Source organism: Ictidomys tridecemlineatus, chromosome 5, assembly GCF_052094955.1.
Source record: "Ictidomys tridecemlineatus isolate mIctTri1 chromosome 5, mIctTri1.hap1, whole genome shotgun sequence".
Taxonomy (NCBI): Eukaryota; Metazoa; Chordata; class Mammalia; order Rodentia; family Sciuridae; genus Ictidomys; species Ictidomys tridecemlineatus.
Genome location: NC_135481.1, coordinates 56,310,365 through 56,323,861, shown reverse-complemented (window position 1 = coordinate 56,323,861; position 13,497 = coordinate 56,310,365). Strand labels below are relative to the sequence as shown.

Genomic DNA, 13,497 nt, shown 5'->3' with positions numbered 1-13,497 from the left:
CAAACAGAATAAAGAAAAGTACTTCAGGATCTTCAGACTAAAAATTCAGTATGAACCTAATATTTTGGATTCATTCACTCATCCAAAAATACTTCAAGAAGAACCATGATGTATATGACACTATTCTAGGTGCTAGAAACACACCTTGCTATAGGTTCACAGAGTTCATATTTAATGGTAGAGAGAAACATTAAACAATGTGTCTATAAAATATCTTCTAATAGTGATATATGTTGTTAAAAGGTATAAAATAACAGGGGTAGGGATAAGAGAAAGATACTTAGCTTGGATATGAAAAGTTTAATGTTTAACACTACCTGTTAATACATCTGTTTCTTACCTTAAGTTTTTTGCTATTGCTTTTTTCTCTGCTGGGATTTTTACTTGGCTAACTCATTTTCACCATTCACTTTTTGGTACAAATATCACTTACAGATGAGAAAGTGACTGATTAATATTCTGGAATTTATTCTAAATATATTGGAAAGGCAATGAAATACATTAAGGAGGTGATGTTTTCATATTTTTCATTGTTTATTTACCATCATCAATCCATCTGGGGAACCATACAAAGGTTACAGATTATAAAGAAGAACAGAGAGATATGATGGAAGATTACCACAGGAGTCTAAGAAAGACATGATGGTAACTAGCGTAGGACAACAGAGATGGGGACAAATTGATGAAATCAGGATACATTTTTGGAGGTACAGGCAACTTACTATTGAATCATATAGATTTTCAAACTACTGTAGTTAGCAACTAAAAAAATTATTTTAAAGAGTTCCAAAAAACGTAAGATGAACTATTGCATCTTCTAGTTAAGATTAAGCCAGATCTTATTTCAGTATTATATATACAATAAAAGAAAGGGAACTGGAAAATAGCAGAAGCTACTATACATTTGTTAAAAATGGAAGCAATGTATTAATAACTTCAATGATAAAAGTATGATATATGTGACCTTATCTGTAGAGGTCAAATGAAGAAAAATAGCCCCTGGCCTTTAAAAATTAGAATATTATTTCTAATTAGAAATGTACTTTGAGTATAGACCAAGGACCCAAAGTACTTAAAAACAGCATACTACAGGGACACAGCCACATCAATGTTTATAGCAGCACAACTCATAATAGCTAAACTGTGGAACCAATCTAGATGCCCTTCAGTAGATGAATGAATTAAAAAAATGTGGTATATATGCACAATGGAATATTACTAAGCAATAAAAGAGAATAAAATCATGGCATTTGCAGGTAAACGGATGGCATTGGAGAAGATAATGCTAGAGTGAAATCAGCCAATCCCAAAAAGACAAATGTTTTCTCTGATATAAGGTGACTGACTCGTAGAGGGGTAGAGAGGGGAAGCATGGGAGGAATACAGAACTCTAGATAGGGCAGAGGGGTGGGAGGGGAAGAGAGTGGGCAGGGGGTTAGCAATGATGGTGGAATGTGATGGACATCATTATCCAAAGTACATGTATGAAGACATGAATTGATGTGAACATACTTTATATACAAACAGTGATATGAAATATTGTGCTCTATATGTATAATAAGAATTATAATGCATTCCACTGCCATGTATTTAAAAAAAATAAAATCAATTTAAAAAAATAAATGTATTTTGATAATGTTTTTGAAATACTGATTCCTATACACTAATTACACTCAACTTATAACAGAGGATATGTACCTGAAATGAACAGCTTTGTGTGTCATCTAAGCATAGGACTGCATACTGAAAATCACTGACTTGACTAATGTTTTCAGCTAAATTCAGCCATTTCAATATTGCATGTATTAACAATAGCTTTGAAATACAGGCATATAATGAAAAATGTCAACCAAAAAATCTGCAAACTCTATCAGCCTGAGTATTGTAATGCCAGGGTAAAAAAGTGAAAATTCAATTCTTCATTCCATGAGTTCTTACATAGTTTATTAGAGAATCTGACCACAACCACAACATAAGCAAAACAGTTTGGTTGTAAGTTACAGACAGAGTACATCTAGAAAAGAATGTGCCAGCTTGGTTTTAAGTGACTACAGAGAAGTACCCAAGATACTTTCCAAGAGATAAAGAAATGTATTTATTTAATAATCTAACACATTTTTTCACTCATTCACTAACAGAATAGTAACTATGGCAAAACTATTCTACATTTTCTGTTACTATTATTTTTACTGCTTCCTGATGTTACATTAGACATTTGCAAAAAAAAAAAATCCACCTCATGAAATTAAAAAAAATAGTTTCAGTGAGCAAAATATCAAAAAAAGCATATATGCATTATAATTCACTAAAGGGTTGATGTAATATATAAACTCAGGTACTATTCTAATCAATTGTCTATTTACTTTTTCATCCATCCCTCACTCAATTACCTAGGCTTCTTGCCAAGATTCATGAAAAGCTTATTCGGTGTCAGTTCTAGAAGCTTATAGATTGATAATGAGACAGGTGAACTGATAATTTTAATACAATGATTGTAAGTCTTAATATAAAAGAATGCTCAAGAGTTAATAATAATGGGACCATGGTAGCAAAAGAAAGAAAAATACAGAGAGCATAACTTAGCATAGCAAGATTAAATAAGAAATGTTATTCTCTAAACTTGATACTGTATAATATTAAATTAAACCCTATAATCATTTCACAAAAAGTTAGTAACCTACAACCTTTGATTGGTTTAGTTTTATATTTTAAAGGAAACATTTGGAGAAAAAGAGGAAAACCTAAAAATGTTACAAAGAATTTGTGAGTACAGACATACTAAATACATGAAGAATTACTGTATTACAAAACTAGTTGACTATCTTAACTACAATTTCAAAATGCTGCCACATTTTTATACTACTATAATGACACTCACTATTTTAAAATAATTCACTAATAGAATAGTTATATATTTTACAATAGCTCTATCTCAAATATCTGGATATTAAACACATATTAAAACTAATATGACAAAGTATACAATTCCAAAAGAAATAACCAAATAAAATCTTTCTTTCAAATGAATAGCTAAAATATTTTTTTAATTTCAAATTAGTTTATGCTTACAACAATCTAGAAGCTAAAAATGGCTTCTAAAAAAGTATCTATCTATCTATATATAGAGAGAGGGAGACAGAGAGAGAATTGTTTGCAGAGAAATACAAATTAATATTTGTTTTCCTATTCTATATCATCAAATACTTCCTTAATGAGACTAAGCATTTTCTGTTAAAAAATATTTTCCTAAATTACGAGATTAAAAAAAATACAAATCTAATATCACACTCATTAAAACTGTGTTTATACTTGCTAAATATTCACTTTCCTTACAATGTCCATATTTGCAAACATCTATCTACATCAGACATTGTTCTTAAACATCTGTACCTTTCCGTTTACTGAGAAATTAATATTGAATTATAAAGCATAATCTCTGAAAAATATCTTTTAAATAAGCAATTAAAATAAGGCTTACCATTTTGATGCCTGTAGAAAATGTCACTGGTTTTATAGGTTTAGGTTTCTCAAGTTGCATTTCCAATTGGGTGGATCTATCTTTATGCTGAGCCAAAAGCAGAGCAACAGGGAGATCAGAACTCTCCTATAAGAAAAGTTCAAGTTCAATATGAAAGTTAAAAAGGACAAACTAAATAGGAACAAAACTTTTAAACTAAGCCTTTTCCGTAAGTATTTGATATTGGACTAAATATTCACTTTCTAGAGAACACTTTACAGAAAATATTAACATTCCATAATAAGAAAAGGCTGTTGTAGACTCATAAATCAAAATAACCCGCAAACAAGTATTTTTATAAAATCCACATTAAAGACAATATAATAGGGTCATATTTCATCTAGCCACCAACTGTACTTATTTAAAAAAAAAAGAAGCTAATCACAAAAAGAGTAGTACAAAGTACTATAACTTAGATCAGATGTTTACCTAAGACACATTCTTTTTACCAGTGATTTCAGACCAATTTAAAATTGTTTCCCATTAGATTTCACCTAAGGCTGTTTGGAAATGATCCTTGCTCTATTTTGCACAATGGATCTATTGTATGTACAATCAAATGTATTTTTATTTTCTTCTTTACTAACTTTTAAAAATTAAATCTAAATTTTTTAATTAAGTAACAAAATTATAAACATTTTTAATATCTTATATTTATAATAAACCAGGGTCAACATGTACACAAATCTACACACATATTTAATTAAAACAAGCAAATCTCTGACTGATTCTTACACGTACTGTTATTTATCCTGTTACACATGAAGACTTCTTACATGTTTAAAGTGCTGCAAAGCTAATATCTAAACTAAGTTACATGCAAATTTTTTTCTGACTTTTCAGTTAAATAATAACCTAGAAACATATGCAGAGGTAGGTCTAGAGAGAAGGTGATCTTTTTTTCCCTCCCTGTGACACATAAACACAGACTCACATACACACGTGTGCACATGCACACACACACACACACACACACACACACACACACACACATACATTCCATATCTATAAACAAAATACGAAGGTACACATTCTTATCTCCTATACCAAGGTTTTTTATGAAAACATATTGTTAAAATGGGCTATAGATAGGGTTGGAGGTATAGCCTACTCATAGACTGCTTGGAATATGAATGTGACCCTTAAGTTTGATCCCCAGCAGTGCAAAAAAAAGGGGGGGTAGGGGTGTGGGAGTACAGATTTTTAAAATAGTCACCATCCAGAATTTAATTTTGAAGAAACTCTACAATTAATGTTTCACAATACCACTTAATAATTTTTAGGCACAAATGGAGCTAATATAATAAAAGCAATTATTTAAGGTTCCAGTGTGTAAGTAACTCAAAATAACAAGCAATTTAATTCAAGAGTATCATCCTAGAATAAAGTTGGCATAACACAATTTTGTAACAGAAGTGCTTTGCAAGAGGAATATCATGAGGATCACACTTCTAAAAGTAAATACAGCCTGTAATCTCAACACCTCGGGAGGCTAAGGCAGGAGGACTGCAAGTTTCAGGCCAGCCTCAGCAATTTAGTGAAGCCCTAAGTAACTTAGTGAGAGCCTAAATAAAAAATAAAAAAGAACTGGGGATGTAGTTCAGTGATAAAGCTTCCCTGGATTAAATCCTCAACATAAAAAAAAGAAAAAACAGTTAATGGAAGTATACAAATTTTACTTACAAAATGTATCCTTATTAAGAGAGAAAATCATTGAGATCTACTTTTAGCAATAATGAAGGAGTTAGTGAAATACTATAGAAGAATATGCTTGAATATCTACAACAAAGCATTAGTAATGCAGTAGTAACAGGACTATGAATCCCTGAAGCTATTTTAGATTTCCATTAAGCATTTTAAATTAAAAAACTTTTTAACTGGAGTAAGACCTAAAAAGCCTTTTAAAAGCCATTCTACCTTTTCATATGTAGAAACTAACAGAGGAAATATAAATTATCTTAGCTAAAAGGTTAAATCATTACTCTCCAACTTATAATCAAAATGAAAGTATATGCTCATCCACAACTGATATTTATTCTAAAAAGCAAAACTTATTTATGAAAGCAAGATAACATATTCACTTCAAAAAAAATTGCTAATTAAGCCAGTTTACTTCAATCCTGGTTTCACATTCATATAAAAGGAATAAAAACAAACATTCTAGGTATCTAAAATTAATTTAATACTAAATACTAAAACATAGAATTTACTTTAAATAACTTAATTCTTTCTACTTTAGTACTAAAAACTCTTGAAGCATGAAACCCTTTGTGAGTGTTAAAACTAGAATCATGCATGACAACAAAAAATATCTATAGGGTAAAATAAACTATGTAAAAAATATATGCTCTGAGGAATATATAACATGTAAATTCCATCTTTCAAGTTATTTCATACTTCTTAGTATTACATTTTGCATTGAAAGTTTCCATAACCTATAACTGCCCGAAGGCACAATGTTTAATATTTAAAGAAACTTTAATAAGACTGCCTGTAATACTCATTAAAAGCTTCATAATGACCATTTTTAAAAGATTATTTTAGCTGACTTTAAGCAAGCCATCTGGCAAACAATATTTCTAATAAAAATCAGCTACTGCATTTGACAACAATATTAGCCCATAGAAAATTTAAGACATAAACTGAAGAAAATTTTCAAATGAGAATATAAAAAGATTTAATAAGACAGGACCTGATTAAAAATCTCTTTCCAAACCATTAAAAAAATTTAAATTTACAGTTAGGATTAAATAAATGGACTTTTTAGCCAATATTATGGCAAATGCTAAGCCATAAACATTAAGACCATAACATTAAAATCCTGTCACATAGAGTATAATGTAATGCCATTGCTTTTTAAAAGTTTAAAAAGTGGCTTTTGGCACAAGAATTAAACTCAAAAACAGGAGGAAAAAAAATTTAGTAAGTAGTACTTGTATAAATTAGGTTCATGGAATAATGCTAAGATTCAAGGCTAGATATATTTACAAATACAATGCTAGCTATTTTCTTTCTTAATAAAATCTAACACATAAACACATACAGAAGAAGAAATACATTATTTAATAGGGTTCAAAAAGATATGAGAAATTTATGTTAATATTTATAATGAAAACATTAATAAAAATTGAAATATTAATGTAATTAAGAATCTTTAAAAATAAATTTTAAAATGGAAACCAGAAATCCAACTACAGAGTATTCTAAACCAATCTGTTGCAATTAATTGTACTAATGAATACAGCAAATTACTAAGAATTATTTAACCACTATGTTATATGACCTAAATAGTGAGCAAAGTATGTGTGGTAATGACTTGCAGGTGAAGAAAACAGGAAGTGGGGGGAAAGACTCACAAAAACCAATATTAACTCCAGATTATATACAATGTACATTGGCAGTTTCACATCATACTTCATGCCTCACTGAATTAAAGGGGAGCTTCATGCCAACAGCAGCTCAATGAGGCAGCAAACTTTAGTACTTTTAAGGACAAAAAGATATGCAAGAATGATTGCTATGCAAAGCTAGCTAACTTCAAAATGAAATCTGAAAACCCTTTCTATTAATGAGACATAAAATACTAAAAGTATATTTTCATGTAATCTCAAATTTCTATACTTAGGATTAATTCAACTATCTATAAAGACAAGCATTATTCCCCAAAAAAGTGTTTCCCTCTTTGTATAACATGATTGGGGAAGAATCTTTCAATAAAATAACTATAAAAATTAATATTTACTAATTCATCCTTTAAAATTTTCAATTTCTTACCAAACACATCTACAAAAATGCAAAACACAACAGGTATCATTTCAGCTTCTAAAGCCATACTTTCCACTTAATAACTTTAAGAAAGAACTAATGAAAGTTGCTAGGGAAAACACCATTATTCTATTTTATATGCTTCTGCCCTCATTTTCAGAACAATATTCACATTCCACTCACAGAAATTAGATAAGATTTTATGATAAACATTTTCTGTCTAAACCTCATTAATCTCTTATTTTTCCTTTCTCATCTATTTCTAAAATTAAGTAATTTTGCTTTCTCTTTTTATTCCTGATTAACTGGATTAGATGCTTTTGGGGACAAAAGCACAATGTAACAATACATGCATATATATTTATCTCACCATAGAATAACAACATATCAATTAGATGTGATAAGTGTGTTAACACTGAATAAATAACTCATTATGTGGACAAAAATGGGAAGGGAAGAATATAAAAAGACTTTCCTAGAGAGGGAGGCCTTCTAGTTTGGGATGTTATCAATGTTATACAGGATTATAAGCATCAGAGTTATAATACAGTATCAAATCTATAAAGCACATCACAAACTTTACTAATTATTGCTAGTATAACAACAATTACTTACGGAACTGATGGATAGAAAACACCAATATTGTAACAACACTTCTTCCAAAAATATTGTTTTCTCATATAAAATATAAATCAAGTTATATCAGAGTAACCAGAGTTATTATAAACCTTAGCACAAAGCCACAACATTCAAAAATGAGCTACTAGAAAAATCAATATTAATCCAGGGAAAAATACTACAAAAACAATGTGTTTTAGTAAGTTTAGAAACATATAAACAATCTCTGAAAAGTATACTTGTTTAGACAGAGACTCAAGAATCCTATGTTTTTTCTCACATGTGAAAGCTAGAAGAGAGGACCTCATGAAAATAGAAAGGAGACAAGTAGAACAAGGGAAGAGGGCTGGGGGAAGGAGGAGAGAAGACAGAGGAAAAGTAATGGGAAATCAAATAGACCAATCTATACTATGTGCATGTACAAACTTATCACAAAGGATCTCACTATTACATGTAATTATAATGCACCAGAAAAATTTAATTAGAAAAGAATATACTGCCTTATGTCATTTATCTTTTTAAAATACTTTTTCTAGTAGATGGACACAATGCCTTTATTTTATTTATTTTATTTTCATGTAGTGCTGAGGATCGACCCCAGTGCCCCATATGTGCTAGGCAAGTGCTCTGCCAATTGAGCTACAACCCCAGCCCCTACCTTATGTCATTTATATTACTTTCATCCGAAAATAAAATGGAGAGTCATGAAAAAGGTGTTTTTTTTTTTTTAAGGAATTAGGAAGAAAAGGAATTTTAATGTTCTTCTTTAAAGGCCCATAAATAGTACCATGTCCACATCTTAGGCAAATCACTTCAAATCCTTCATGGCAGGTAGGAGAATATAAATAAATAAGCATATGAGTGAGATAAAATAATAGTCATTTTCATGATTCTTATTGCTAAACTCTCTTTGGGGTAGAGACTGGGTATCAAATGAATTTATACTGTCTCAAATTTTGAGAGAAATTTTTTTCCAAGCACATACTATGTAGATTAAAGATGGCCATAATCCTCCCACCAGAAGTAAGATTTATATCCCTTCCTCCTGAAACTGAATGGGCTCTTTTACTAATAAATATGATGAAATTGATCCTGCACAAATTTCTCAACCCAAGTCTTAATACATTAATAGCTTCTACTTTTTTACATATATTTATTTTTTAGTTGTAGATGGATACAATATCTTTATTTTATTTATTTATCTTTATGTGGTGCTGAGGATCGAACCCAGGGCCTCGCACATGCTAGGCGAGCACTCTACCACTGAGCCACATCAGCTCCCACTTCTACTTCTTAATACATTACCAGCCTCTACTTCTTTATTCTTAGAATACTCCCTCCTATAGTCCCAACTACATAGCTATAAAAACCACCTAGGGAGGTGCTCTGAGAATACATGGGAGGAGAACAGCCCCAGAGACCCATTTGAATTCTCGTCCCACAGAAATATGAGTATAAAAGAATGTTATTCTGTTGATAGTGGATTGTTTAGTTTTTCTTTTTAATTTCAGAGAGAGTATAATTTCTTATTCAGCAATAGATTTAAAGATATAACAAATAATCACCTAAACTAAATGTAAACCAGAGCACACTGTGGAAATGCCATTTAAATGTCATTATCCAACACAATAAATAATAAAGGTATATCCTGAAGACTAATTTTTTTAATCACAAGTAATATTAATACATACCAGTTCATCTAAAAAAGCCTGCTTATTTTTCCTTTTTAGAATCTGCTGCAGTTGTTCTTCTTTTTGTATAAATAGTCTTCTTTGTTCATTTTCCTGCCGTTCTACCTCTAAAGCTTCCTCCAATTCTTCCTGTTCACGAGTCTAAAACAGAAATTTATATATGCTATGGAATACACTTAGCAACCAACAGCAATCCTACAACACATCCTGATACTTTATTTATTGCAAGCATAAAACAAATAAGCACTTATTTTTTAATAATGCAGCAATCTTCTTAGAAGGAACTAGCATTCATTTTATTTCATGTGAACATGTTTCTATTAAAAAGAATGACTGACATCTATCGCTATACAAATACTTAAACAAAGAACATTAAGCCAGGAAGCAGAACTGTAACATAACTGTAACTGTACTTAACAATTAGGGTTTTTTAATTTATGATTATTACAGACAGTTTAAAGTCATTCACTTTAAGGGATTTAACATGATCTTTATTTTTTCAATTCACATATTAGGTAAACTACCCCACCACCACCAAAAAAAAAAAAAGTTCCCATGCAGAAAAAGTGTTTATTTATATACTTTATTTATTTTTAGTTGTTGATAGACCTTTATTTATTAATATGCAGTGCTGAGAATCAAACCCAGTGCCTCACACGTGCCAGGCAAGTGCCCTACTGCTGAGCAACAGCCCAGCCCCTACTTATATACTTTAAATTCAGTATGTGCAAAACTAATTTAAGTATCTGTTCTCCTATATTTTTTATTTCTTCTAGGAGCACAACAATATCTTGAGTCAATTCAATCTCAAAGTCATCCTTGTTTACTCTCTCTACTCCCTCATTCTCTTTAAATTAAATCAATTGTTAAGTCCTATGAATTCTCTCACATATCTTACAAACTTCTCCACCTCTACTACCAAAGTCTCTACTCTAGCTCAGGCTTCCAACTCAAGAAGCATAAATAGCAATAAATGTAAAAAGGTTATATTAAGAGTACATGGGAGGTATTTGTGTTTGCAATTAAGAATGACAAGTTTTTGTAAGGTACACAGGTATATAGTGAGAACACAACTGACAGCGAGATAAATTCTCCTTGGAAGTAACAGCAGAATAAGAAAGGGTTTCATACACAGTGCAACTGTATCCCCTATAAAGATATGTTAGAGACTGCAATGGTTAATTTGAATCGTCAACTTGATTGGATTAAGAAGGGCTGGTGATTAAGGGGCTTTTGGGTGTGTCAATGAGGGATAGCCAATTGAAGTGGAGATCCTCCCTAATCGTGGCAGCACCATTAAATAGGATGAGGGCTTGGACAGAATAAAAGTTGGAAGAACAAGGAAGCAGCAGCAGATGCTAGCTCGATTCTTCTTGAACTGGTTCTTGATTGCTGCTGCGATCATCTGAGTATATCAGACTCTCACTCCTTCACTCTTCCAAAGCGGACTCTGCCAATGATTCTCCAGAAGCCTTCAGTTTAGGACTAGGGTAGCACCATTGATCCCTCTTGTTCTGGGGCTTCAACCTTTTGGACTGTGCAACCATTCATTTTCCCAGCTCTCCAGCCTGTATGCAGCCATTGTGGACTATCCAGCTTCTGGTCACTAAGACAACCACCCTAATAAATCCCCCTTTTATGATTATACTTCCTATTTATTCTGTTTCTCTAGAGAACCCTGACTAATACAGAGACCTAAATCCTGGTACCCATAAATGTGACCTCACTTAGAAATAAGATCTTTGCTGATATAATCAAATTAAGATAAGGTCATACTAGAAATCTGGACAAAGACAAACATGGAAGAAGACCTTGTGAAGACCTGAGAAAGGCAAAGATTAGAGTGATGTATCTATAAACCTAGGAATGACAAAGATTGCTGGCAGATTCCTGAGCTTGGAAATAGCAAAACAGGAGTCTCCTCTAGAACCATGAAAAATACTAACACCCTGAATTTAGATTTCTAACTTCTATAATGGAGCAAAGACAAATTCTTGCTGTCGTAAGTCATCCAGTTTTTGGTAATCTGTTACAAAGTTCTGGGAAAATAATACATGGAAGTCCAACTAAGGACTTCAAACAGTAAGTATTTACTCCCATTGACAGTAAATAGCCATGTAAGCAAAGAAAAAAAAGGAAGAAAGACAAGAAAAAAAGCTGGAAGCTGGGATGCTTCGTAGGCCTAGTCATGAAGTATGAGAGTAGAAAAAAAAAGCTTCAGATATAACTGAAGAGGAAAGCAGAGGGTATACTGTACCACACTAAAGGAACATATACCATACTAAGGCAGCTAGAAGACATTAAGAAAACCTGAGGAATGGGTTTAGAAAGATGAATAGAAACAGTAAGGAATACAGATCAACAGGGTTCAACACTGACAATAGAAAGACTAGTCAGAAGAATATTCCAATAATCCAGATAAGAAATTATAAGATCCTTAAATAAATAATAATAAATCAGAGGAGGAACCAGATTTAAAAAATTATAAGAAACTGATGATCAACAAAACCTAAAGAGTGACCAGGTTCAGCCTGAACATTTGGATAGATTCACTATGATAAAGAACATTGTAAGAGACAAAGCAAAATTAGTTAATTCAAAAACTGTCACAAGAGACAAAGAAAAACATTCTATAATGATAAAAGGACCAACATATAGAAAGATGTAACAATTTTAAACATATATGCACTCAACATCAGAGCACCTTAAATGTATAAATCAAACACTGACAACTGAATGAAGAAATAAATAGCAATACAGACAGTAAAAGACCTCAACAGCTTATTTTCAATAATAAATGCAAACATCCAAACAAAAGATCAAAAAGTAAACGCAGGACTTGAACATTATAGACAAAATAGATGAACATTTAACCCAAAACAGCAGAATGTATGTCATTCTCAAGCATGGATAACAAGTCACCCAAACACACCTTAATAAATTTAAGAAAATTAAAATCATATCAAGCATGACAAATACTTTATGATTCCCCTTATATGAGGTACCTAAAGTAGTGAAATTTCATAGAATAAAAGAGTGAAATAGTGATTGTCAAGAGCTGGGGAGTGGGAATGGAGAGTTACTAACCAACAGACCTAAAATTTCATTAAACAACATGAACAAGTTTTTAGAGACCTGTACAATTTTTAAGTGTATTATACAAGTGCTCAAATGATAGATACAATATTAACTGTTCTTACCATAGAAAATATAGTAAAACTTTTTAATATTTAAAGAAATTGGAAAGCAAAGATAAAAAAGGTTCTGAAAATACTGAATTACAGGTGTCTATGATACATCTAGACAAAAATAACTATTAATACCACATATATATATGGATACATTACATTTAAGAGCTCAGGGGGAAAAAACAACTTATCATAAAGGGATAACTCAAAGAGAATCACTAAAAGGAATCTATGTAGAACCTATATTTAAGAGACAGGAAGGAAAGAAAAGGTTCCCAAGAGAATGAAAAAGAAAGATAACAGAATGAGGAAAATAATGATATGACTCCACAGAAAGCAAGAGTTCTAATAGCAAAATTCTGTAAGGAATTTCTCTAACAAATCCAGGGAATTCTCTTAAGATGCTGCTATGGTGTCAGAAAGTGTCCTCCAAACACCAATATTTGATGTTACCAATACTTGATTCCCAGTCCCTGGTGCTACTGGGAGATAACAGAACCTTTAGGAGGTATGACCTAGTTGGAAGTCTTACAGTCATATGGTGGTATGCCCTTAAAGCGAATATTGGAATCTAGCCCCTCCTCTTTCTCTCTTTGCTTCCCAGCTTCCTTGAGGTAAACAGTTTCCTTTGCCATATGCTCTCACCATGAAATACTACCTTGCCACAGGCACAAAAGCAATGGGACCAATCAATTATGAACTGAGTCCTTCAAAGCTG

At 31.6% G+C, this 13,497-nt stretch overlaps 1 protein-coding gene across 4 annotated transcripts in view; it reads right to left on the bottom strand.

The window, feature by feature from the left end:
* Positions 1-13,497, bottom strand: part of Mnat1 (MNAT1 component of CDK activating kinase) — a 235,271-nt gene that overhangs the window by 144,278 nt on the left and 77,496 nt on the right. For all 4 annotated transcript variants that reach the window (XM_078050015.1, XM_078050016.1, XM_005322767.5 and 1 more), the window contains exons 5-6: positions 9,592-9,732; positions 3,479-3,604 (exon numbers count right to left, since the gene is read on the bottom strand). In XM_078050015.1, coding sequence (XP_077906141.1) covers positions 3,479-3,604; positions 9,592-9,732 — 267 coding nt within the window. The remainder of the gene's footprint in view (positions 1-3,478; positions 3,605-9,591; positions 9,733-13,497) is intronic.